This window comes from Leucoraja erinacea, chromosome 5, assembly GCF_028641065.1.
Source record: "Leucoraja erinacea ecotype New England chromosome 5, Leri_hhj_1, whole genome shotgun sequence".
In the NCBI taxonomy this organism is placed as follows: domain Eukaryota; kingdom Metazoa; phylum Chordata; class Chondrichthyes; order Rajiformes; family Rajidae; genus Leucoraja; species Leucoraja erinaceus.
The window spans coordinates 45,946,556-45,973,473 of NC_073381.1; the positions used below are offsets into that span (position 1 = coordinate 45,946,556).

General features: G+C 42.8%; 1 protein-coding gene across 1 annotated transcript in view; it reads right to left on the minus strand.

The window, feature by feature from the left end:
• The window catches only part of trim54 (tripartite motif containing 54), a 43,916-nt gene extending 17,701 nt beyond the window's left edge, over positions 1-26,215 (minus strand). Inside the window, exons 1-4 of the mRNA XM_055635502.1 lie at positions 25,749-26,215; positions 24,880-25,052; positions 19,734-19,905; positions 19,426-19,521 (exon numbers count right to left, since the gene is read on the minus strand). Of these exons, the coding sequence (XP_055491477.1) occupies positions 19,426-19,521; positions 19,734-19,905; positions 24,880-25,052; positions 25,749-25,916 (609 nt within the window). The 5' untranslated portion in view covers positions 25,917-26,215. The remainder of the gene's footprint in view (positions 1-19,425; positions 19,522-19,733; positions 19,906-24,879; positions 25,053-25,748) is intronic.
• Between the last annotated feature and the right edge of the window lie 703 nt (positions 26,216-26,918).

Below are 26,918 nucleotides of genomic sequence, written 5' to 3' on the forward strand. Positions count from 1 at the left end.
GCCAGCAGCTGTCTGTCTCTTCATCGTTTATTTTAATTTTAAGTTAGTTAAAGTGTTTTGTTGGAGGTCTAGATTTTTTTATGTGGGGGGTGGGTGCGGAGGGGGAAACTGCCTTTCAGGGTCCCTACCTGGTCGGAGAGGCGGCTTTTCTCCGGGCTGCAGCTTCGACCCGTCCTCGCGGCCTACCAGCGGGCCTGGCGCGGCGTTTCCTGTTGGGGACCGCCCAGAACCACGGCTTTTGGCGGCGGCACAGCACTGGAGCGCTATCGTGGAGCGGGCGATGCCTTGCCTGGGTAGCTGCGCTGGAGCTCCGGTGAGCTGAGACCTCCGGGAACAACATCGCGGAGCTGCGGAGCTGCGGAGCGGGTCTGAGGAGCAGCCAGCTGCGGGCGGCGGCGCTGACTACACCGGGAGCCTGGGATCTCGCGACGAGATCGCCAGTTGTGGAGCTCCAACCGGCGCGGCCTTGTCGGCTTCGGAAGCCGCGGCCTCCAGTGCGGAAGCGGCCGTTCCAGGGTTCCCAAGCCGCTGGGAGGACTCTCCCGACGCCGGAGCAACATCACCCGGCGAGAACGGCCAGGAACATCGGGCCTCCGTAGAGGCAACTGTGGAGGCCTCAATGGGCCGACTATGGGTGAACTGGGGTTGGGGACTAGACTTTGTGCCTTCCCTCATGGTGGGAGCCATTGTGGGGGGATGTTCTATGTGTTTAAGACTCTCATTGGTGTTATGTCTGTATTCTTTTTTTGTGTGCTGCAAAATGGCAAAAAGCATTTCACTTCACTACACCTAGGTGTATGTGAATGTAACTAATAAAATACCTTTGATACCTTTGGATAACACCAAAATTGGTGATGTGGAGGAAAGTGAAGAAGGTTGTCCAGATTGTAATGGGATACTGATCAAATGGGAAAGTAAACAAAGGAATGACTGATGGAATTTAACTTAGACAAGTGTGAAGTAGTGCATATAGTTCAGTTAAACCAGGGCAAATTTTACACAGTGCATTACAGAGCCATGGGGAGCGTTGTGGAAGAGGGAGACCTAGAGTGCAAATATATAGTTCCCTGAGTGGTGACACAGGTAGACAAGGTGGTGAAAAGGGCTTATGGCTTGCATGCAGTCATTGGATCATACATTGAGTACAAGAGCTGGCACATCATGTCCCAGCAGTTTAAAGTAGTGAGTACATTTGGAGGATTTTATTTAGTTTTGGTCACAATACTACAGGAAGAAAGCAAGAGAGGATATGTAAAAGATTCTCAAGGATATTGCCAGGAGTGAAGGGTGTTAGTTACAAGGTGAGACGGGATAGACTGGAACTGATTTCTCTAGTACCGAATTAGGGCGAAGGCTAATCTTATAGAAGTTTATAAGGTCATATGTGGCATCGCTAAGATGAATGGTTCCAGCCTTTCGCCCCCAAAGTAATTGAGTCTAAAACTAGAGGATGTGGGATCAAGGTGAGAGAGGAAAGATTTAAAGCAGATCTGAGGGGCATGTTTTTCATACAGAGGCTGGTGGATATATAGTGCAAGCTGCCAGAGGAAGTGGTAGACACAGGTACAATTACAATACATGCGTGTAGAACCAGGAGTCACAGTCTCAAAATAAGGGATAGGTCACTTAGAAATTAAATAAATTGATCCTCTCAGGTTGGTGAATCTGTGGAATTCTCTGCCCCAGAGGCTCATGTATTGCTTGTACTCATATCAGAGACAGATATGCCCTGGATACAATAGAAAGCGGGGGATTTGTGGATCATGGTAAATGGGCCTTAACGTGTATGATCTTGCTGGAGGGGCAGGCATAAAGGCCCAAAGGCCTACTGTAGTTCCTATTTTTTAATTTCCCATGTAAACCATGGGCCATAAAATTCAAATGTAGACGATGATGTTTAAAATTTTAAATTGTTGGTTTACAAATACAAGGTGAAAAATTACTTTACCATGTTTTGAATCTTTGTAGTATACAATAATGGCAAAATGGGTCTACTTGGTCTATTCCATTGTCTTGCACATGTATTATGCAAATATTATCCATTTACTTATATCATACAGTTGTCGCCTTTTAATTCTATTTTAATTCAAACAGGCCAGAGAAGATGGGAGGGACTAGGAACCTACTTCCTTCTCTTTTTAAAATGCTACAATTACTGTATTTGCTCAATAATAATAAAATAAAACCTATAAAAATTGGTTTAATTAATGGTTGATCTGAGAGCTGCATTCGATTACAGACCTGATCCTAGCAATGTTACAAAATTTTGAGATTTTAAAAATCAAGTCTGCAATTTATCCCATCAGATAAAGCATAAAAAGAAGTTTAATTTGACACCTAATTCACTTTCATATCTCAAGTATTTAAAAAGTTATGGCCATTTTCATACTCAGAAATTAGCATCTTGTTCCCTATTGATTTTCTATGGACATAACAAAAAAGCTGTGATCGTGGACAGTCAAAAGCCCATAACTTTCTTAAAAATTAAGAGAACTGAATGAAATTTTCAGCTATCATAGATTGAAGCATTCTGAAACAAATATAAATCAATCTTACTTGGATGACCTGAAATTAAAGCATATAATTAGTTAGTTAGCCAATTGGAGCTAATTTCAAACTTCAATTACTAGATCTAAACATCTATCTATTTCTTAATAAATGATTAACATTTTTAAATAGCCTAAGTGTCCAAATAATATTCACAAATAATTTACAATAAAACATGATTTTTAAATCTCATTTACATTAATTTATAGGCCAAATGGAAGGAATTTAGTGTTCAATTGCTGTAAATTAAAGTCCATTTTAAATCAGCTTTCTAGTGGGTTCCTATGAACACGCTGGTTTAGAACATTCACATTGCGCTAGATTTGTACCCTCAAATGCCCAGAAAAATACTGCGGGATATAATGGGCCCAAAATGAGCTACTCGCAACATTAAACTTTGTATAAAGGGATCTTAAGAAGCCCTTTTTAATATAAAAATAAACAGCCTACCTTTTGTTGTCTGCTGTATGAGACCCTGCCGGTTGCCGGTGGTCGCGGGTTTAGAGGTTAATTTTTAAACTACTACAACAATTATATAAAGCCTTTAAAACTAATAATAGCTAAAGCGACGGAATATTCCAGCGATTTTCCGTTAATAATTAACTAGGCTGAACATCCTCGATTGGAACAGCCTAGGGAAAATCGCGTTTTAAACCCGCCCCCTCTAAACGGCGCCAAAATCGCGCACACCCGCAGCGACAGATTTTCAGCGACGCTTCAGGTAGGCTTTGCAACATACCTACTGATCCTGCCTCAAATCTATGGCAGCTAACACACTAGTAAGCGTTTCCTTCAAAAGTAAGAACATCCGGATACTTGGCCACTATGGGCCACTTATATGTAAACCATTGAGATTTGTAAGCCACATATAAATTAAAAATTCCCACTTCAATGGTTAATCAACTGAAACAAAACTTATTTCAGATGTGTATAATTCTAATGGGACAAAGCCAAGTGTCACTAGAAACTGAATTGCTTTGGCCTTGTGGCTATCTCATCTTTGGCAAGTTTTCCAGCTGAGAGCTTCTCTGTCCAAAACTGTATTAAGTAATGTTCGGGAATCTAAGCTTATTGAAACTCATGTCATACATGAGTGGACTTGAATTTTGTGCTGTAAAACTGGACACGTTGAAGCAGCATCTGCTGCTGACATCAGACAGCAAAAAATAGCTCAGATGGTCAATAAATAACTTATTTACTTGTATCCACTTCTAACAAGGCGATTGTCTGTCTGGTACCATCATGACAGCTGGCATGCTTCACCTGTGAGTTCATGTTTTACATGGAGATAATTCAATATATTTTCCAGGCAAGATGTGAAGGGCCTGTCCCACTGACGGGACTTTTCAGTGACTGGGAGAAGGAGGGGGATGGGGGGTGAAGAGAAGGGAGGGGGTGGAAGAGAAGGGGGGGGGGGGGGGGGGGAGAAGGTTGGGGAGAGAAGGGGGGGAAGAGAAGAAGGGGGGTGGAGGGAGAAGGGGGGTGGAGGGAGAAGAGAGAAGGGGGGTGGAGAGAGAAGTGGGGTGGAGGGAGAAGGGGGGTGGAGAGAGGGGGGGGAGAGAGAAGGGGTGACGGAGTTGAGACACATTTAAGAAGCCAGACAACTTTTAATAAAGTTTAGCGGGCATTTAACATTACTGGTCGGTTTTCCTAGGTCCTGAAAATTCAAATGAGCCTATTAAAATGCCCGGTCAGCAAAGGAGATTGCCTACGGCTACAGCATGCTGAAAATTGATCATCCTCAATCAGTACCCCGTTCCTGCCTTCTCCCCATATCCCCTGATTCCGCTATTTTTAAGAGCCCTATCTAGTTCTCTCTTGAAAGCATCCAGAGAACCTGCCTCCACCGCCCTCTGAGGCAGAGAATTCCACAGACCCACCACTCTCTGTGAGAAAAAGTGTTTCCTCGTCTCCGTTATAAATGGCTTACTCCTTATTCTTAAACTGTGGCCCCTGGTTTTGGATTCCCCCAACATCGGGAACATGTTTCCGGCCTCTAGCGTGTCCAAACCCTTAACAATCTTATATGTTTCAATGAGATTCCCTCTCATCCTTCTAAACTCCAGAATGTACAAGCCCAGCTGCTCCATTCTCTCAGCATATGACAGTCCAGCCATCCCGGGAATTAACCTTGTAAACCTACGCTGCACTCCCTCAATAGCAAGAATGTCCTTCCTCAAATTAGGGGACCAAAACTGCACACAATACTCCAGGTGTGGTCTCACTAGGGCTCTGTACAACTGCAGACGGACCTCTTTGCTCCTATATTCGATTCATCTTGTTATAAAGGCCAACATGCTATTCGCTTTCTTCACTGCCTGCTGTACCTGCATGCTTATTTTGTTGAGAGCAAACTCTTCTAAACTCGCAAATTAGGTCGCTGCAGCGGGACAGGCCTTTAACTATTCAATGGGATCATTAAATTACATGACTGTGCTTGCTTTCAACTGGAATCAAGATATTGTGTTCTATTTTGTTTTGCTTGCTTTGCAGTAAATGTTTCTCCCAAGCTCTGATTTGAAGGGAGCATTCCAGTAACCATCTGAATTTGTGTTTCAGAGATTTGTCACATCAGAGCTAGGTCAGTCCTCACAAACTGAGATCAACTTTTATATCAACTATTTCGTTTCGTTGTTAGCCAGTGGATTGGAGACATTACCTACAGCAAGATCTCCCTTTATTTGTGTAAAATATGTATAGGGTTTTACTCTAACTCTACATTACTGACAACATAATGACTCACTAAAAAATATTTGGACATACATAGAAACTGTAAGAAAGATTTAGAGGGGAAAAAGACACAAAGTGCTGGAGTAACTCACTAGGTCAGGCAGCATCTCTGGTGAAGGCTCCGACCTGAAACATCCCCTGCTCCATTTCTCCAGAGATGCTTTCCTCCTCCAATGGGACCTTTCCCCCTCCAGAGTAAATCAAGTATACTTTACTATTTTTGTAAACCAACATCTGCAGATCCTAGTCTAAAGAAGGGTCTGAAGCAGATCTTCAGTCTGAAGAAGGGTTTCGGCCCGAAACGTTGCCTATTTCCTTCGCTCCATAGATGCTGCTGCAGCCGCTGAGTTTCTCCAGCATTTTTGTGTACCTTCAATTTTGCAGCATCTGCAGTTCCTTCTTAAACAATCTGCAGATCCTAGTTTCTCTAAGGTTTAGAGGGATGTGGGCCCAATGCTGGCAGGTGAGACTAGCAAAGATGAGCCCATCTTGGTCGGCATGGACAAATTGGGCAGAAGGACCAGTTTCGGAGATGTATGATTCTACAACACTAAAAGGCATGGAAAATGGCTCAATAATGTACTCCGTCATTTCAAATGCTCTGCGCAATATACACATGTATTAAACAAATATCACCCTTTACATTACTGTTGGACCCTTTTCGAAAACAGTGATTCAGAAACTACATTATTTACAAATTTAATTTATTTACAAGTTTTCGCTCTGATCTTCTTAAAAAAGTTCTAAGGTTGGCAGTTAACTATTGCTTGACACAGGAAAGATGCTAACCTGACTCAATTCAGCAAAATGTTGTGTTGTATACTCCACACTTTCTATTGGATCAAGTTACATTATACACTCATGACCACATAACCTTTTGACATTTTCTTCTACCACTCTTAAATCAATTATTATGAGTAGGTCTATGCTTCTGGTTCTACTTCCACATGAAACGTCCTCTCTCTTACAAATGCTTCAACTACTTCTGACTATCAGTTTGATTGTTTGATGTTAGCACACAAATTCCACTTTGTTTCAAATGCCTTCTCCTGGCTTGAATCATTATTGCTACCCTTGCATCACCCTCAAAGATTTGGCTGGACTAAGGTTGACGGTGTAACAGCAGGGCATCAGGAAACACCATTGTATAATTTAGCAAAAGTTACCTAATTGGTATCCCATTGTTAAAACTGAACACTACAAATACTTCTCAATGTTTTTTTACCACATGGTGGATGATATGGCAAAATAAAAGTGTGTTTATTCCCCTTCTGTGCCACAAAGCTTTCAAACGGTGATGAATGAAACAGAGGAGCACCATCCAATTCTGGATAAGCCATCACATGAGAAAACGGATCTCAATTCTGTGATATCTTTGTTGGCTTGGCTATGCATCTTGAATGTTTTGTCCTTATCACTTGTTTCCTCGTTCTTCTTGATTGCAATCCATTTGCATCTACTTTTAGCCCATAATAACCTGCTATTTTCTATTAATAGGCACATTTTTTCTTTTATATTATGTCTGTGCAGCTGCTTTAAATCTTAATATTTAATTTTTTTAATTGATACCTGTGGTAATTGTACATCTCAAAAGCACAATGTTCGAAAGTCTAGTATTTTATTTATGGTAGCTTGAAAGATCTGCAGAGATATGAAGTAGTCTTGTGGATGAATAAGGCCCAAATGTGTATAAATTGTTGGCTCTCCTTATCGACATTGATGAAAAGATCTGGCTCCTTCTGCTCTGCCTTGTGTGGTCTTTGCACATCATCCTTTGGTCAACATCATTTTATAACCATCACATAGTTAAGAAGTTAAGTCTGCCTCAGGTTTCATTTTAATTGATATTGCCAAGTCACACCAGCTCATCATCACTAGAACCCTATTTTCTTTATATTTCTTCAACTCCGCCTCCGCTTGTTTCTTCAAACCATGAAACACGTCAAAAAGTTTAGCAAATTGCTTCACCTGGCTTGATAAGAATACGAGTTTGTAACTTCTTACATACATTTGGTTATTTGAGATCTTTACATAATTTTTAATTAAATAATTCTGGTTTTGAAAGATCCACCATGAACGGCTCTTTCCTGTCTTGCTTTGATTATCTGAGTCAGTCTTGGCCATCAGTGTTGGTTTATTAATGTACTGGACAACCAACTTTTTAGATCTATTTACAGATTGATGTGACTCACTAAACCCAAAAGGCTTCAATGCATTGCATGAATATATTTTTGGACACGGACACTCCCTGTTTGAACTGTTGCCGTCAGGTAGACGGTACAGATCTACAAGGACAAGGACGAACAGACTAAAAAACAGTTTTTACCCCACTGCTATAAAAGCACTAAATGTAGCCGCCAAGGAACGCAGGGGCGATACAGACTAAGGGACTGTGGTACACTGTGAAATCGACAGAAGGATGGAGGGTTGGGTGTTTATGCGTGCTATTTTCGTGATATTTATTTTAGTTGCTTATCTTTTAATATTTTATCTTGTATGTATCGTTAGCTTTTAGAAATGTTTGAATGGTGCACTGACTGGCTGACATTTTTAAATTTCGTTGTACATGGTTCACGTTACAATGACAATAAAGAAACTATTCTATTCTATTCTATTTTTAAGTTCATTGTACTCCTCATCGGTGTCACTTGGCTGAACTGATTTAGTTACATATCCGTCCTCATGACTGATCAATCTGCTGCCATGTTATTGCTCATGTGTACGCTAACCGTTTTGGCCTGACGTTGTTTTGCTTTTTGTCTCTCATATTAGGTTCACAAAGTGTACATATTACACAAACCCAAATCAGAATTGTTCCCATTTCATTACTGCCCAGAGTTCCTGATTAGGGCTTTTTAATTTGAAAACTTCCCTTCTGTGAAGAAATCACACTAACTACTATGGCTTTAGGCTTGCACAATGAGGATAAGTACCATTTCTGACAAATGAAGAATGTTATCACTTTGAAATGACATCCATACCGTGGCTTCTCTCAGCGCCCTTCTTTACTCCTTAGAAACCCATGACTGCGCGGCCAAGTACAAATCCAACTCAATTTACAAATTCACGGGCAACACCAACATTGTGGGCCGGATATCAAATAATGACAGAGGACAGGAAGGAGATTGAGAACCTCATAACATGTTGTCAAGACAACAATCTTTCTCTCAATGTCAGCAAGACAAAGAATTAGAATACCATTTATTGTCATACAAACAGACATGGTTCGTACCATGATCAACTTCTAGAAGTGAAGCGGTATACATATCCCGCTATGGCGCCGAAGTAGAGATGGTTGAAAGCTTCAAGATCCTAGGAGTAAATATCACCAGCAACTTGTCCTTCTTCCTTGGAAGGCTTAGGATGTTCAGCAGGTCCCCAACAACTCTCACCAACTTCAATAGGTGCGCTGTAGAAAGCATTTCATCGGGATGCATCATAGCATGGTTTGGGAACAACTCCATCCAAGACCGCAAAAAATTACAGAGAACTGTGAACACAGCCCCAGCCATCACGCAAACTGACCTCAAATTGACTCCATCCACACTTCAAGCTGCCTCAGCAAGGCCACCAGCAAGGATGAGTCTCACCCGTCACTCCCTCTCTCCCATCTCCCATCAGGCAAAAAGTGCAAAAGTGTGAAAACGCATATCTCCAGATTCAGGCACAGTTTCTTCCCAGCTGTTATCAGGCAACTGAATCATCCTATCACCAAAGGTACACAAAATGCTGGAGAAACTCAGCGGGTGCAGCAGCATCTATGGAGCGAAGGAAATAGGCGACATTTCGGGCCGAAACCCTTCTTCAGACTGATGGGGGGTGGGGGGGAGAAGGGAGGAAAAAGGGAGGAGGAGGAGCCCGAGGGCGGGGGGATGGGAGGAAACAGCTCGAGGGTTAAGGAAGGGGAGGAGACAGCAGGGGCTAGCAAAACTGGGAGAATTCAACATTCATGCCATCAGGACGCAAGCTGCCCAGGCGGAATATGAGGTGCTGTTCCTCCAATTTCCGGTGTTGCTCACTCTGGCAATGGAGGAGACCCAGGACAGAGAGGTCGGATTGAGAATGGGAGGGGGAGTTGAAGTGCTGAGCCACCGGGAGTTCAGGTAGGTTATTGCGGACTGAGCGGAGATGTTCGGCGAAACGATCGCCCAACCTCGCTTAGTCTCCCCGGTGTAAATCAGCTGACATCTAGAGCAGCGGATGCAGTAGATGAGGTTGGAGGAGATACAGGTGAAGCTTTGTCACACCTGGAACGACTGCTTGGGACCTTGAATGGAGTTGAGGGGGGAGGTGAAGGGACAGGTGTTGCATTTCTTGCGGTTGCAACGGAAAGTGCCCGGGGAGGGGATGGTACGGGAGGGAAAGGAAGAATTGACAAGGGAGTTGCGGAGGGAGCGGTCTTTGCAGGAGGCAGACATGGGGGGAGATGGGAAGATGTGGCGAGTGGTGGGGTCACGTTGGAGGTGGCGGAAATGGCAGAGGATTATGTGTTGTATTTGCCGGCTGGTGGGGTGAAAGGTGAGGACCAGGGGGACTCTGCCCTTGTTGCGAGTGCGGGGATGGGGAGAGAGAGCAGTGTTGCGGGGTATGGATGAGACCCTGGTGCGAGCCTCATCTATGGTGGCGGAGGGGAATCCCCGTTCCCTGAAGAACGAGGACATTTCCGATGCCCTGGTATGGAATGTCTCATCCTGGGAACAGATGCAGCGTAGGCGGAGGAATTGGGAGTGGTGCTAGATATGGTGGCCTGGTGCTCGTCAGTGGGGTCATGGTCCAAGGGTAAGTAGGACTGCCCAACAAAAAATGTTTTTCACTGTACCTGGGTACACATGGCTATAAACTAAACTTAGATCTTTTACAACATTTGTCACAGCCTTGCTCATGTAATTCAGCTTTTGAACTATAGCCTTCATCACTGTTCTATGACTTCTGTCATAGTTGTTCATCTCTTCATCTCTCCCGTGTTCTTTTTTTAATAATCAATGTCTATTCATATAATCAATGTCTATTCATATTATTAATTAATACCCTGGATTCCAATAACCAGCAAAATCTTTAAAAGTTGGGTCAAAGGGTCTGTTTCCATGTTCAATGATTCTATAACTGTTCTCCGTATGATACCCATACTTACCTTAAAGTCATCTAACTTCTGGCTGTCTTTAGTGCTTGATGAAACCAACTCAAGATGCTTCTCAGAATGACCCCCAAGTGTTTCCCTATCCATTGATTCTAGAGCATTTCAGAATATTTAAAGTACCATAAATAGCATAAGAACAGACTGACAATAGAGTTATTTTTGGATGTCACATTTTCACATTTAAGTCAGCAACACTGTTAAGATGCACGAGTTCAGGGACTGCAGTGCACAGAACCAGCTGCAGAGGGGGAAAGTCCAGTTTAAACCTCAAAGATAAATTGGCTCAGAGAGATAATGGTCTTAACGGCAGCATGGGAAAATATTTAATTTTCCTCAATACTAAACCAAACAAAGAATATATTTTTCATAATGTCCGAAAGTTGTTGCAGTTTGATTGAGGAAAATGAAAAAAAAAATAATGGTTGTTTTTGTGTCCAATTTTGTGCTTTAACCAATTGAGATGTAAATCATAGATCTGCATTCTTGCAGGATCACAACTGCTAATCCACCTGATGATGCAGTTATGGTTTCACCGCTTTTCTTATTAAATCACTACAACTGTGACTGAGGGTTTGGGGGATCCGTTTCTTGTTTCTCCTAAGCACCAGCATCCTGTAAACACATTTCATTTTTACCCAAATCAATTATTATCTCTATTTTCCTCTTTTATTTTTAACACTTCTCGATTTCTATTGAGGAATTTGATTGAAGATTATTAACTCTGCTTAAGGGTTGTTAATAAAATCACATTTTTAACATCAGCACAACTCATTTGCCTTCACAGAATTATGAAATTGTAATGTGTGTACTTCCAAACTTTACATTATTGTTGAACACCTGTTTGTCAAATTCAAAAATGTTTTTAAAATTTCCACCACAGTAAGACGCTAACTGGCGTGTAAAATATCAAAAGTATTTGTCACACCCTGATATTAAACTTAAAGTCCAACAGTCTGTGACATGGATGATAGGTAGAGAATAGTGTCTAAGGCATACAGAATGAGGAAAGTGAGAGATGAGGAATAAGGGTACATTTCCATAACATAGAAATAAGCCTTTTAGCACATCAACTCCATGCTGAACATCAAGCACCCATTTACAATAATTACATTTTATTCCGCCCACATTCCCCTCAACTCCCCCAGATTCTACTACTCACCCATGTGTCAATTCAATCTACTACTCCTCACCCAGGGGCAATTCAATCTATGAAAATGAAAGTGAATGGAATGCAGGAGGAAACCAGAGCATATCCAGAAGAAACAACTTGGATACAGGAAGTATTTGCAAACGGCACACTGACAGCGCTTGAAGCCTATAAGTACGCAAATTAAACCTGGGTCGCTGGAGCTGTGAAGCAAAAGTTCTACAAGCTGTGCCACTGCATCTCGGCTCCCAGATAATAAATAGAAAAGATTTTCATGGATTTTTTCTCTCCAAGGGAGAGAGAAGTGATTAGATATAATTATTTATAAACTAAGGGTAGGGGCACAAAATGTTGGACGTATATAAGTAGTCAGTGCTGAATAAGATGTGGGGTTTAACATTTCATACATTCTGGTTCTGATTGTGGGCGAATTCAGTGGCCGTGGAGCAGAGCTGACAGCTAGCCCCTATAAGGATCCAGTTTTCCCAGTATTCTTTAGAAGGTAATAATAACATCCTTCATGGATACCGAGAGAACTATGAGACACCTCCACTTGTTATGTTCACTTGATACTTCACGAGGTCTCTCCGAACTCCTAGACCCAGATGTCTGCTCTAACTCCATTTAGAATTTGCAGACAACACCACCTTAGTGGGTCGAATCTCAAACAATGATGAGACGGAGGGCAGGAAAGAGATAGAAGGTTGAATAACATGGTATGAAGACACCAACCTCTCCCTCAATGTCAGCAAGACAAAGGAGCTAGTCACCGACTTGAGGAATCAGGGTGGCGTATATGCCAAATTCACCATCTATGGTGCTGAAGTGGAGATAGTCGAGAGCTTCAAATTCCTTGGTGTAAATATCACTAATAATTTGTCCCAGTCCAATCACATTGAGACTACAACCAAGAAAGCACACCAACTCCTCTACTTCCTCAGAAGACTAAGGACATTTGGAAAGTCTCCAACAACTCTTACCAACTTCTAAACTGCACTGAGACCATTCTATCAGGATGCATCACAACTTCATTTGGCAACTGCTCTGCCCAAGACCGCACAAAGTTGCAGAGAGTTGTGGATGCAACCCCGTCCATCACAGTTCATGCTGCCTCAGTCAAGTAGTCAACATAATCAAGGACTACTTACATCCCAATCATTCCCGCTTTTCCTCTCTCCCATCTGACTAAAGACACAAACATTTGAAAGTACATGCAACCAAATTCAGAAAGAACTTCTCACTATTATCAGACTACTGAACAGACCTCTCATCAGCTTAGGGTATATCCCCATCTCCCAACTTATCTCATTGCGGCACTTACACTGAAACGGTGTAGCAATAAATTGTGAAGTCTAGTTATTTATTTTCTTTGAACTACCTGTTGTGTACGATTGTACTCACGTATAGAATGATTTGATTGGGTGGCATGCAAAATAACATTTTTCACTGTATCTCAGTATAGGTGACAATAATAAACAAACATACCAATTGGTCACTCATTTTTTGATCAAAGAATTTCATGTGAAACGGGTACGAGTGAACAAAACACCAAGAGACAAGTTGGTACAATCTATTTTTGCCAATGTTTTGTGACATGGGAGATCAGGTTTCTGGTTTCAGTCCTGGAATCTTGGTCGTGTACGTGATATTAGACAAGCTACCAAACACAAACCAAGTTTTAAGTTATTAGAGATACAGCATGGACACAGGCCTTTTTGCCCATCGAGTCCACACCGACCAGCGATCACCCATACATCAATTCTATCCGACACACTAGGGACAATTTTTACAGAAGCTAATTAGCCGACAAACTTGTACGTCTTTGGAATGTGGGGGGATATCGGAGGATCCGGAAGAACTCACGCAGTCACAGGGAGAATGTGGAAACTCCGTACAGACAGCACTCATTGTTAGGATTGAACCATGGTCCCTAGCGCTGTAAGGCAGCAACTCTACCACTGTGCTGCCCTTTAATATAGGCGAACGGGCAAAAACAAAACCAAGTGGGCATCACCACATCCCTCGTGATCAGATATATAATTATACCAGCAATAATATACGGAAAATATTATACACAGATCAGGACGGCTTTTGGACACAATTCTCCTATTGCTTTTTGTTGTTTATGTTTTTTCTGAGAACGTTACAGTCATGTGTTGCTCTATGTGCATTATATCATACTTATTTTTAATTGTTGCATGTGATATAAACAACACCAACAAGCAATGCCCAATTCTATTTGACCTTGATTAAGTTTCTAGCACGAAAATGAGACGGAATGAGATGGAAATTCAGGTTTAGGCCGTTGCTATGCCGATTGACAATCAACAAAAGCAAACAGGTTGAATTTTTGCAATGGTGGATTATCATAGCTCATTCTTCAGAGAAATTAAAAGTATTAATGGGTATATAATGTATAAACAAACACATGAGCTCTGTTACAAGATTCAGAGAACTACACTGCTCAAATGCTACAAGATGACCAGGCTGTTAAAGCAACAATCTCAATCTTCTGTTGGCTACAACCTCAGTGTGGATTGATATTTCATATAAATGAAAGGCACACCAAGCTTATTTATAAACTATCCTATCAAACTGAATCCATTCCTGAAAAAAATAGATACCATTAACTCCATTACTCATTTTAACAGAACATGATTGCAATATCAGTGCAGAAGGCTTCACTGTTGTGATGGGCACTGTAATGGATTTTATGTAAAGCAACATTTTTAGCCAACATTTAAAAATACAGGCTGTTTCTCAAACAAGCAATATTCTTCAGTGTCTACTGATTACATGTGCAAGCTGTGGTTATCTTCTCTTTTAAACAGTGAAAAGTGAGAGGGTATATATATAGAGAGAGTATGTGGGTGTACCACAAAATCAGAGAAGATATCAAGCCCAGCTTATGTCTTGCGCACTATCAACTGAAAAATAACAATATATTTTTCTGCACTGTATTTCTTCCAGTTCATGATTACACTATGAAATTCCAGGCATATTGAAGTCATGAAAGAAGTGGCTGAAATAATCTGTATGATCTGCAAATATCCATTTTATTCAAAATATGCCTGGTTTTGTTGGATGAAAGTGATGCATTTATGTGAGATTTCCTTGGCTTTTAAAGAGGTTGCCTCACATGCCTTTTTGCAAAATTGCTTCTGTGATGTCATTCCTCTGTGAGGTCTGCAGTTGCATGAAAACTATATAAGCACCAAAGAGAACGACATTTTCTTTCCACAGTGTGACCTCTCATGCATCTATTTGGGCCAGGTTCACGTTATGAGCTAGATACAGGAAAAATGTTCCCAATGTTGGGCGAGTCCAGAACCAGGGCCCACAGTCTTAGAATAAAGGGGAGGTCATTTAAGACCGAGGTGAGAAAAAACTTTTTCACCCAGAGAGTTGCGAATTTATGGAATTCCCTGCCCCAGAGGGCTGTGGAGGCCAAAGCCTTCTACTATTTGCCATATTGACATACTAGATAGAGTCATAGAGTGATACAGTATGGAAAGAGGCCCTTTGGCCCTACTTGACCACACCGGCCAACATATCCTAGCCACACTAGTCCCACCTGCCCATGTCTGGCCCATATCCCTCCAACCTGTCCTATCCATGTACCTGTCTAACTGTTTATTAAATGTTGGGATAGTTCCTGCCTCAACTACCTCCTCTGGCAGCTTGTTCCAAATACCCACCACCTTTTGTGTGAAAAAGTTACCCCTCAGATTCCTATTAAATCTTTTCCGCTTCACCTTAAACCTCTATCCTCTGGTCCACGAATCCCCTACTCTGGGCAAGAAACTCTGCATCTACCCGATCTATTCCTCTCATGATTTCATACACTGGCTGGTGACTCATTTGTTAATTTACCCATGCTCCCAATAAGTGGAAGCAACATATTATTTTCAAGCATCTCCAAGTGGCGATGTAAACACAGCAGAATCTTAGAAGCATATTAAAGAGCTCTTTGCATGGACAAAATTAGGTTGGGTTTTCCCTACCAATATTGATCGATCTGAGATTGATAGAGAGAGGGACTGAATGCCATTCACACCTTAAAATCTTAGATTTCAATTTTGGATTAGTTTGGCCCACTCAATCCATGCTGATCCATCCAATCAATCGCCCATTCCCACATGTTCTATATAATCCCACTTTCGCATCCACTCTATATACACTAGCGGCAATATTACACAGGCCAATTAAATTACTAACTATAAAATAACATCTACTAATATGTATGTCTTTAGGATGCGGTAGGAAACCAGAGCAGCCAAAGGAAATCCACGTTGTTACAGGCAGAACGAGCAGTCTCTGACACTGTGAGGCAGCAGCTCTATCAGCTGCACCACAGTGCCGCCCCTGAATTTTGAGTAAATTGTTTAGAAAGAAAAAGACACATTTGGGTAGGACCTTTCATGTCCATTTTAGAATGTACCGTGGGATTATAAAACTCTAATCTTGGATATTTTACTTGTGGGGATGCTTGCTTGAACGTTTTCTTTGATTCACATCTCCTCGAAAACCCGATGCGGTAACGGAGAAATTTTTATATATTCCGATAGAGATTTAGCTCATGATTTCAAAAATCCCCTCATCTGAAAATTTGATTTAGTATTTCCAGAGTTTTTTTACTCAAATTGTTCACCAATCTGACATCTTTTTAAATCCTAACGTGCTGAAGCGAGCTGGATGGCGTCACGATGCCTTTGCTCCACGCGGCAAGCTGCGCAGAATTTTCAACGGGCTGCCTGCTGGGCACTGTTTTCCAAGAGTGACGTCACCACCACCCCATCTCCCTCCTCCGGTTCTACAAAAGACGCAGAAAGAACGAGCAAGTGGGCTCTGTTCTGCAGATCCCGATGGCTTCCGAAGGTGCTTCCGAGACTTTCCAGCCGCTGAACACGAATTACTCTCATGCCTCAGCTCAGGTTTTCCGAGAGAACCCAAGATAACCCGAGGAGCACCCGAGTGATGCTGTCACAACGAGCGACGCGCAGTATGCTCACGCCTCAACTCGGGTTTCCAGAGAGAAGCCGAGAGCTTTATACCAGAGTTGGGCCCTGTTCTAGAGCTCTCGCTCTCCCCGGCCTCTCTCTGCTTATCGCAGCCCGCTTGCTCGCCCGGCTCCCCTCCTCCTCTTCTCCCCCCCTCGACCTCCTCCCCTCACCTCCCTCTTTCCCCTGCGCCTCTCTACCCCCCATCCTCTCTATCCCCCTCCCTCCCCTCTACTCTCTCTCCCCCCCCACCATCCCCCCCCTCCCATCCCCTCTCCCCCTCTCTCTCTCTCACCCCCCCCCCCCCCCCCCCTCCCTCCCGCCTCTCTCCCCTCCTCTATCTCTCCCTTTCCTCCCCCTCGCCCCGCCCTCCACCTCCACCTCCCCCCCCTCCCCCCCACAACCTCCCCCTCTCCCCTCCCCCTCCCCCCTCCTCTCTCTCTCTCTCCCCCCCTCTACCCCACCCCTTTCCCCTCCACCTCCCTCTCCCCTCCACCTCCCCATCCCTTCCCCCCTCTGCCACCCCTCCAGCCTCCTCCCCCTCTCCGCTTCCCCTACACCACCCCCTCCCATCTCCATTTGCAATTTGATGTAGTTCTAAAACTCTTCTCCAGTTATGCTCTTTCTGGCCATCTCTTATTTTTTTTACCCCATGGCGGTCATACCTTCGGCTAATAAGATCCTAGCTCTGTAATTTTCGCCATAAGATCTTCAAATTAAAAAGAAAACAGTAAGGAACATTCAGCCTGTCTTTAGCTTCCATTTCACGGCACAATATTTGGCAATTGAAATAGCGAAAGGACAAATGTAAACAAGTACCTTGGGTGATGCACCTGTTTAGAAATGGAAGACCTTAACAGCATGTTGCATGATACGATCTTTGTGATATCGGCAGAAGCGTACAGTGAATCTTCCCATCATTAAAGGATGTAGATAAAGATTAGCTTCTCTGAACATTATGAGTCAATCTGTTTCATATTGTTTTGAATATATTATGTAAAAAGTAGACCAATAGTACAAACAGATCTAATTGATCTTATCATACAATAAAATGGTTGAGCTGATATTTCAAAGGAATTACAGGGGATTTTCAAAACTTGATCTTTGACCAATGGCATTCCTACTTTAAGCACAGACTAATTTGGATTTAGTTTAATTTAGTTCAGAGATACAGCGCGGACACAGGACCTTTGGCCCACTGAGTCCGCCGCGACCAGCGATTCTCACACGTTAACACTATCCTACACACACTAGGGGCAATTTCACATTTTACAGCAAGCCAATCAACCTACAAATCTGTACATTAGGAATGAGAGAAGAGAAAAAATTGACATAAGCTGAATAAATTTGACTTAAGGGTGGTGTCAGTTTAACTGCTCTTTAAGGTGATGAGCTGAATGTTGAATATACCCATTTCATGTTTACTGTGATAGTTACAAAACGTATGCAACCTGATCTAACAATTAATTTAATAAAATGGTTAGGTTTGATCTTTGGATGAAGATCGAGATAATAGGAGTCTGCTTCCAAACAAAGATCGTACTGATTGTGGATGATCAGCCATGATCACATTGAATGGCAGTGCTGGCTCGAAGGGTCGAATGGCCTACTCCTGCACCTATTGTCTAATGTCTAAAGGGGCAGGTGCGCAGCAGGTAGAGTTACCACTTCACAGCACCAGATACCAAGGTTTGACCCTGACTATGGGTGTTGTCAGTATGGAATTCGTACATTCTCCCTGTGACAGTGTGGGTTTTCTCCAAGTGCAAAGAGTATGAATTAACAGGTCTTTTTCAGAATGGCAGGCAGTGACTAGTGGGGTGCCACAAGGTTCGGTGCTGGGACCCCAGTTATTTACAATATATATTAACGATTTAGACAAGGAAATTAAATGTGACATCTCCAAATTTGCAGATGACACAAAGCTGGGTGGCAGTGCGAGCTCCGATGAGGATGCTATGAGGTTGCAGGGTGACTTCGATAGGTTGGGTGAGTGGGCAGGTGCATGGCAGATGCAATATAATGTGGATAAATGTGAGGTTATCCACTTTGGTGGCAAGAACAGGAAGGCAGATTATTAGCTGAATGGTGTCAGATTAGGAAAAGTGGAGGTGCAACAAGACCTGGGTGTGCTTCTACATCAGTCAATGAAAGTAAGCATGCAGGTACAGCAGGCAGTGAAGAAAGCTAATGTCATGTTGGCCTTCACTGCAAGAGGATTTGAGGTTAGGAGCAAGGAGGTCCTACTGCAGTTGTACATGGCTCCTGGTGAGACCGAACCTGGAGTAACGTGTACAATCATGGTCTCCTAATTTGAGAAGGACATTATTGCGATTGAGGGAGTTCAGCATAGGTGCACCAGGTTAATTCCCGGGGTGGCAGGAATGACATATGATGAAAGAATGGGTCGACTGAGCTTGTATTCACTGGAATTTAGAAGGATGAGAGGATATCTTATAGAAACATATAAAATTCTTAAAGGCTAGGACAGGCTGGATGCTGGAAAAATGTTCCCGGTTGGGGGAGTCCAGAACTAGGGGTCATAGTTTAAGAATAAGGGGTAGGTCATTTTGGACAGATTAGAATTGTTTTTATCACCCAGAGAGTTGTGAATCTGTGGAATTCTCTGCTACAGTAGGCAGTGGAGGCCAATTCACTGGATGTTTTCAAGGGAGAGCTAGATTTAGCTCTTGGGGCTAAAGGAAACATGGGATATGGGGAAAAAGCAGGAATGGGGTACTGATTTTAGATGATCAGCCATGATCATATTGATGACTCGAAGGCGCCGAATGGCCTACTCCTGCACCTATTTTTCCATGTTTCTATGAGTTAACTCACAAATATATTGAAATGTGGTTGCTTACCTCAATGGTTTTACAGATTTCTTCCAGCTGAGTAATAATTGCCTGGATTCTGTCATTGCCTGCCACCAGCATTGCTATTCCATCACTAAGCTCAGTCTGTGAAAAATAGGAACATGTATCAGACCACGACAGACCTATTCCAGGTAGCCAAAATAGCATACTTGGTCCACACCTTAAACATTTACTCTGGTAACATTAGCAACTCCTTTCAGTTGGTTTATTAAAATTTTATTTGAGACAGAGCCGCATTTCACTACACAAATAATTTGCCAGGATTTTCCTTAAAGGACAATATATAATCAATGTACCTTTTGACGTTTGTACACATTTTGCAGAGGTGCCACTTCACAATCTTTGTGAGCTCCAAAGACTTTGCACATTGAGCAGGTTGGTACCTCACAAGTTAGACAGTAAATATTAATATTTTCATCTTCATGCTCTTCGCACTTTAACTGCTGGTCAGGCTTGGTGTGCAGAGGTCTGAAGGAAATTATTAATACAATATATTAAAATTAAAGTAAAATAAAGTATCACATCAGAGAACACTAAAAAAAACACGATATTTTATTAATAACCTGTTGATTTTTCCAGATGATTACCATCTTTACATCTAGAGGTTGCTGCCTCACCTCATAAAGTAAATACTCTCTCATCTCTACACGTGCCTTCTCACCTCCACGAACCCATACCCATCCACCTCCGTCTCCCAGTAATACACCACTTATTTCCTCAAAGCTCATATCCTTTCCTACTCTCCCCTCACTCAAACCTCCACTCATACTCGATCACTCCAAGCCCTATTCACCTAACAATGCCAGATTTCTAGCTCTGATCTTCTAGGGATGGAAAGTGATAACTTGGCTTCTTCCCTGCTGCTCCTCTACCAAAACAAAAAAAGGTTTTGTCAAGGTGGAGTACTTGGTCCATGCCTTAAACATTTGCTCTGGTAATATTAACAACTCCTTTCAGTTAGTTTATTAAAATTAATAACCCTCATCCCTAACACTCTCTCCCCCTCATTTTCACCCTCCCACTTCTTTCCCCTCTCCTCCTCCCCTCCCCAATCCCTCCATCACTTCTCTCTCCCTGTCCTTTTCCCTACCCTCAGTCACTCCCTCCCTCCATAACACCTCTCCCCTCCCTCCCCCCCTCCTATCCCTCACTCTTCACCTCCCCCTAATCCCCCCACTATCCCTCCTAACACCTCTCCCTCTATTCCCCACTCCCTACCTCCCCCACTCCCCCCTCCTCTCCCTCTATTCCCACTCGTCCCCCACTCTCCATCCTCACTTCCTCCCTCTTCTTTTCCCTCTCCTCCTACCCTCCCCCAATTCCTTCCTCACCTCTCATTTCCCCTACCATCAGTCATTCCCTCCCTCCCTCCATAACATCTCCCCTCCTGACACCCCTCCTCTCCCTCTATCCCCTCTCTCTCCTCCCCACTCTCCCTCCCCAGGATCTCCTCTCCCTTCTTGTATGCCCCGGAGGAGCATCAGCCGTAGATCCTCGGCTCGGCCCGGAAGCACTAGCAGCTACGGCTGAGCCGGTATGTGGGCGGGGGAGGGCACGGAGGAAAGACAGGGGAAGAGCCATGGGGGGGGAGGGTGGAGGGGGGATGGGGAGGGGCAGGAGCCAGCAAGGGGGACAAGAGCGGAAGTGGCTGGAGCTGCGTGGCGTTGTGCTGGCGATGCGTTTGGGACTCACAGCGGGCGCTGGACACTCTCCTCCGCCGGGATCAGATACTCCATTTTCCGTTTGGCAACATCTGCCGCTTCCGGTCCCTCTGAAAATTGTGTCTAGTTGGAGACCTCCGCTGGCCATCCTCAGCTCCAGTAAATACGCAATGGCGCAGGAAGGGGTGGACCGTCCCGCGGAGTGACAGGAGAAGAGACCAATCCATGTGGCGCTGATTGGCAGGAGACGAGATCGATCTGCGCAAGCGCGGTTTTTAAGATTTTTAAACGTTGCTAACTTTTACAATAGACCACCGATTGGAGCGAAACTTGGTGCACTCGCAGCTCAGGAGAACGGCGAGTTAGCTGGTGAAAAATCGTAGCGCTGTCGCGTAGCATTTTTGCGCAAATAGAAAAATCGCGAAAAACGGAAGAGCACAAGACCAGAGTTTTAGTTATGTATAGATGTTAAGAATTAACTTCTGGGAATTTAAATACCACATATCTGGACATTTGTTCAAACAGTTTTGGTATTTGGTATTTTTCTCCAATTTTATTTGGCTGCTTTTATCATTGTAATTGAACTGATAAAGATGTTGAAATTGAAGACAGGTGCTGACGTGATGATTAGAGCTGAGAGATCAAGTAATTAAACTATCACAAAATTTAACAAAATTAGGGAAAATACTGAATGAAGCTGAGGGTTTTGAAACAAATGTTCTTGAACTACGTGAAAGGGTGCATTTCTGGCTCTGCTAACAGAGAAGGATTTATCAAATAACAGATCACTGAAAACAAAAAGGTGAGAGTAGTGACAAAACCTGGCACTACCTTTTCACACAAAATAACATTAATATAGAATGTGATTGTTTAAATTAGTTCATTATAGTATTGTCACGTACTGAGGTACGGTGAAAAGCTTTTTGTTGCATGCATTCCAGTTAGCGAAAGCACTATACATGGTTACAACCAAGCCGCCACAGTGGACAAATACAGGATAAAGAGTATAATGTTTAGTGCAAGATAAAGTTTGGAGGTCTCCAATGTGACAGATGAGAGGTCAGGACTGCTCTCTATTGGTGAGAGCATGGTTCAGTTGCCTGCTAATAGTTGGGAAGAAACCATCTCAGAATCTGTAGGTATATTTAAGAGGGAGTTAGATGTGGCCCTTGTGGCTAAAGTCATCAGGGGGCATGGAGAGAAGGCAGGTACAGGATACTGAGTTGGATGATCAACCGTGATCATATTGAATGGCGGTGCAGGCTCGAAGGGCCGAATGCCCTACTCCTGTACCTATTTTCTATGTTTCTATGTTTCTATGCATGCATTTTCACATTTCTGTACCTCTTGCCTGTTGGGTGAGAGGAGAAGAGGGAGTGACCAAGGTGAGACTGGTCCTTGATTGTGCTGGTGGCCTTGCCGAGGATTGTAGATGGAGTCAACAGAAGGGAGGTTGGTGTGAGTGATGGTTTAGGCAAGGTCAACAACTCTCTGCAATTTCTTGCGGCCTTGGATGGCACTGTTCCAAAACCATGCTGTGACAATAGTGGTGCAAAGTCACAATAATGTCCCCAAATCTATGTAGTTCGGAGCCTATTTGGAGGTTGTAGTGTTCAATAGCCTGATGGTTGCTGATAGAGAAGAAGCTGCTCCTGAACATTACAATTTTCAGACTCCTATACCTTCTTCCCAATGGCAGAAGTGAATTGAGAGCATGGCCAGGATGGTGTGGGTCTCTGATGATGCTGAATGCCTTTCTGAGCCAGTGACTCTTGCCGATCCCTACTAGAGTGGAGAGGTCAGAACCTGGGATGGACTGGACCGTGTTCAGCATTTTTGGAATCTTCTTTGTTCCTGGGCGTTGAAGTTGCCAAACCAGGCCGTAGTGCAACCAGTCAATACGCTCTCTACTGTATACTTGTTGAAGTTCAAGAGAGTATTCATTGAAAGACTGAATCTTCTCAAACTTCTGAGGAAGTAGAGGCATTGTTGGGCTTTCTTTATGATTGCCTCAATGTGCTGGGTTTAGGACAGATCTTCAGAGATATGCACGCCCAACAACTTGAAGCTGGAGTTCTGAATGAAGCTGAATACAGTCTTGAGTAAAGAGTAAGTAGGGCCGGAGGCTGAGCATGCAGCCTTAAGATGCTCCCGTGTTTATTGAGGAGGAAATGTTGCTGCCAATTCGTACAGATTGTGGCCTGTTAATGAGGAAGCCAAGGATCCATTTGCAGAGGGATGCTCAGAATCCCAGTTCTATGAGCTTGGTAACCAGCTTCGATGATGGTGTTAACGCTGAGCTGTAGTCTCTGAACAACAATCTGATATAGAGTGGAGAGCCTGAGAGATTACATCCTCTGTTGACCTGCCGTGGCAGTAGGCAAATTGTAGCGGGTCCAGATTCTGTTGAGGAAGAAGTTGATAAGTGCCATAACCAACCTCTCAATCCACTTCATCATCATGGACGTTAGTGCCACTGTCATTGAGGCAAGTCACCTTACTATCGGTATTAGTGATGCCCTTTTAAAGCAGGTGGAAATGTCATACTTCAGTAATGAGAGGTTGAAGATTTCTGTAAAAACTCCAGCCATTTTGTTTGCACAGGTTTTGAGAACTCGACCAGGTAAAACATCAGGTCCAGGTGCTTATTGAGGGTTCACCCTCCTGATGGATCTTCTTACGTTGGCCTCTGTGACTGAGATTGTAATTCCTATGTGCCTATGGCGGCCTGGGAAGGCACATCAGTGTTCTTCCTATCAAAGCTTGGTAGAACGCATTGAGCTCACCTGGGCTTGAGCTGCCTCCTGATTTCACCTTGCAGGAAGTTATGGCATGTCAGCCCTGCCATTGCTGCCAAACATCTGCCTCATCCTCCAGTTTGGAGCGAAAGTCATTTTTATCTGAACCTTGTATAGCTCCGCTTTGCCAGACGAACGCTCGCCTCGCCCTTTTCCAGACGCCTCCGTTCTAGAAAGTGTTGTAGTTGCTCCACGGGTCAGGCAGCATCTTTGGAGAACATGGATAAGTAACATTTTGGGTTGGACCCTTCTTCAGACCGATTATAGCAGGGGGTAAAAGTTGGAAGAGAGGTCTGGGCGGGACAAAGCCAGCCAAGTTAGACGTGGAATCAGGTGAGGTGGGTTTTGACTGGCAAAATCTAATTCGAGATGTGTGGACAAAGGCCAGAAATGAAAAGGAGACAAAAGGTTATGAGATATGGAGAAAAGTGTTGTGAACTGATGTAGAGGAAGGGGTTTGAGTAAAAGAGGACGACATGAAGGGGATAGGGGGGTGGGATAGTGGGAGAAATCGGTGTGTATCTGGTGGGGGGTGGGGGGGGGGGGGGGGGGGGGGGAGGGTGGCGGCACAGAGAAGAGAGGGAGGAGAAAAGAGGAGTGGGGTTTGTTGGTTAGTTACCTAAAATTGGTGTTGAGTTACCCAAACACTTAGTATTTTTATGCTCAATACTCTAGCATCTGTAGTTTCTTGTGTCTATGATTTACTGAATTCTTGAATGGTTCTGGTGATTAAAATATTTTTTAACTTACCCCACCCCCCACCTCAGCTGAGAAAACTATGGATGAAAGAATAACTATGAACTAACTAAAATAAAAGAATGTCTAAATACAGTATAGTTCTTGAGAGGTCAAATGATAAAACAGAAAGCAACCTCGAAAGAATAAACCGAGCTTCATATAAATGTACAGGAAATATTGCAAACTTTCACGAGCATATTCACTTTCTGCCGAACTGCCTCTATAAATAAAGTGCATTGCGTAACCTGGATGATTCTTGCTTGTAGATGTCAATGATATTTTCCACCAGGAGATTTCTCTGCAGGCCGTAAACTCCATGGCGATCCAGCACTACCTCATGTCGGCAAGAAGGGCAGCGAAAGCGACCCCCTGAAGGCACTGTTGTGGTACCCCTCGACTGCCAGAATGGATTGGAAGCCTGGGAATGAGATATCGAGTGAATATGTCAGTCAATTCCAATAAACAATTTAGCAAGTTATTCAGCTGTTATTCTCAGATCATAGTTCCTTTCTCAGTGTTTCTCTTTTTGCTGTTTTCTTCAGCCTATCTTTTCTTGATCAGTAATTCAGTTCAGCAACAGTCACACTTTCCTTAAGGATATTTCCATTAAAAAAAAAGCTGATCTGGACTTGTAGAAACAAGGAAATGCAGATGCTGGTGTACAAAAAAAGGCACACAGTGCAACCGTAACAGCTGGTCAGGCAGCATCTCTGGAGAACAGATAGGTAACGTTTCGAGTCGGGACCCTTCTTCAGACTTCTAGACTTGATTGGTATATCTTCCTGACATTTAACGTATAACATATAACACGACCTGACATTTAACGTATAACATATAACGACCTGACATTTTGTTTTCTTTGGCACTTTTCCTTCCCTGTGATCCCTCAATGTAACACTGGTCATTTCAAATCTCATGCATAAAACACGCTTAAAAAAGGACATGAAGTAATATTGCTTGTGAGGGGCACATCTTGTTTGACCAAAGAGTTCACTTATTTCACTGAATAATTGAATGATGAAAACAGGTGCAGTTAATCCTTCAATCCTTTGGAAAGGCTCACAAATTAATAATGATATTGAAGCCACTTAATGGTAACAAATGAAATACTTACCTGGAAAACATCATTGGCACATTTTCTACATAAGTTGTGTTGGCATGGTAAAATTACTACTGGTTTTGTGAACATTTCCAGGCAAATAGGACAAATAAGTTGTTTCTCCAAACTGTCCATTGTCTGTGCATCTCCGAGCATTGGTTTGAATCCCACTGCAAGGTTCATCGCCACAAAGAGAAGGCTCACTTATTCGGTCAACTAGTAATTACGTTTCTTTCTCTCTTCAGAGCTCTCTTTTCTTCTGCCTTTCTCTCTTAACTCAAAGGCGAACTGATGGGCTACAGTTAAATTTAGAACAGCTTGTCAGAGGATCGTATCTCTTTTCTTTTAAGCAACAAATCACATGACCCAACAGTTGTGGGCCCTGCATTCCTCACTCCATATTTATCTCATGAAATGTGAGACTGGGATGTGGAAGAGCCATTTGTTGAGCAGTTCTTTTCACTGTCAAGTGACCTTTACTGACGTGGTATGCTACAGATCAGATATATTTTTTTCAATAAATTAAAAAAAGCCCATGTGGTATGCTACAGATCAAATATTTGTTTTTCAATAAATTAAAAAAACAAACTGAATCCATTCTAGCTAAATTTTACAATTAAATCATGCAACTATAGCAATGGTGAAAAGAGTCATTTCTCCTTATACATAATGTCATGTAGTCTATTATCTACATAAAGTCACTTTATTCTATGTCATTTGTGATAACTTGGTTTACAATTTAGTTTTAGTTCCTGCATCTGTTACATAAGTAATATTTGTTTACATGCCGATTTATTCTCATTAAATGAATACTTCTTACTTTGCTTCACAACGTCGATTGCTTTCAAAAAGATGCAGGAATTAAAACAAAATTGTTAACTAACAGATCAGTTCACAAAAATCCCAAATATATATTTGAAACTGGTCATATGACTGCCAAATTAAATATGAAGGTATAATTGCAGTTATAATTCATAATTAATTTGCAAGGTGATAACAATCCAAAGTTCTTTATTAAAAAATAATTAATTGGCACATCTTTGCAGCTCACATGCAGTTAACGTATTGAAACCTCCCATCTACCTCAGAGACTTTTCTACTACCTTTAATCCGACTTTATCAGATGTTCTATCTTGCACTAAATGTTGTACCTTTCGTCCTTTATCTGTGGACAGCTTGATTGTA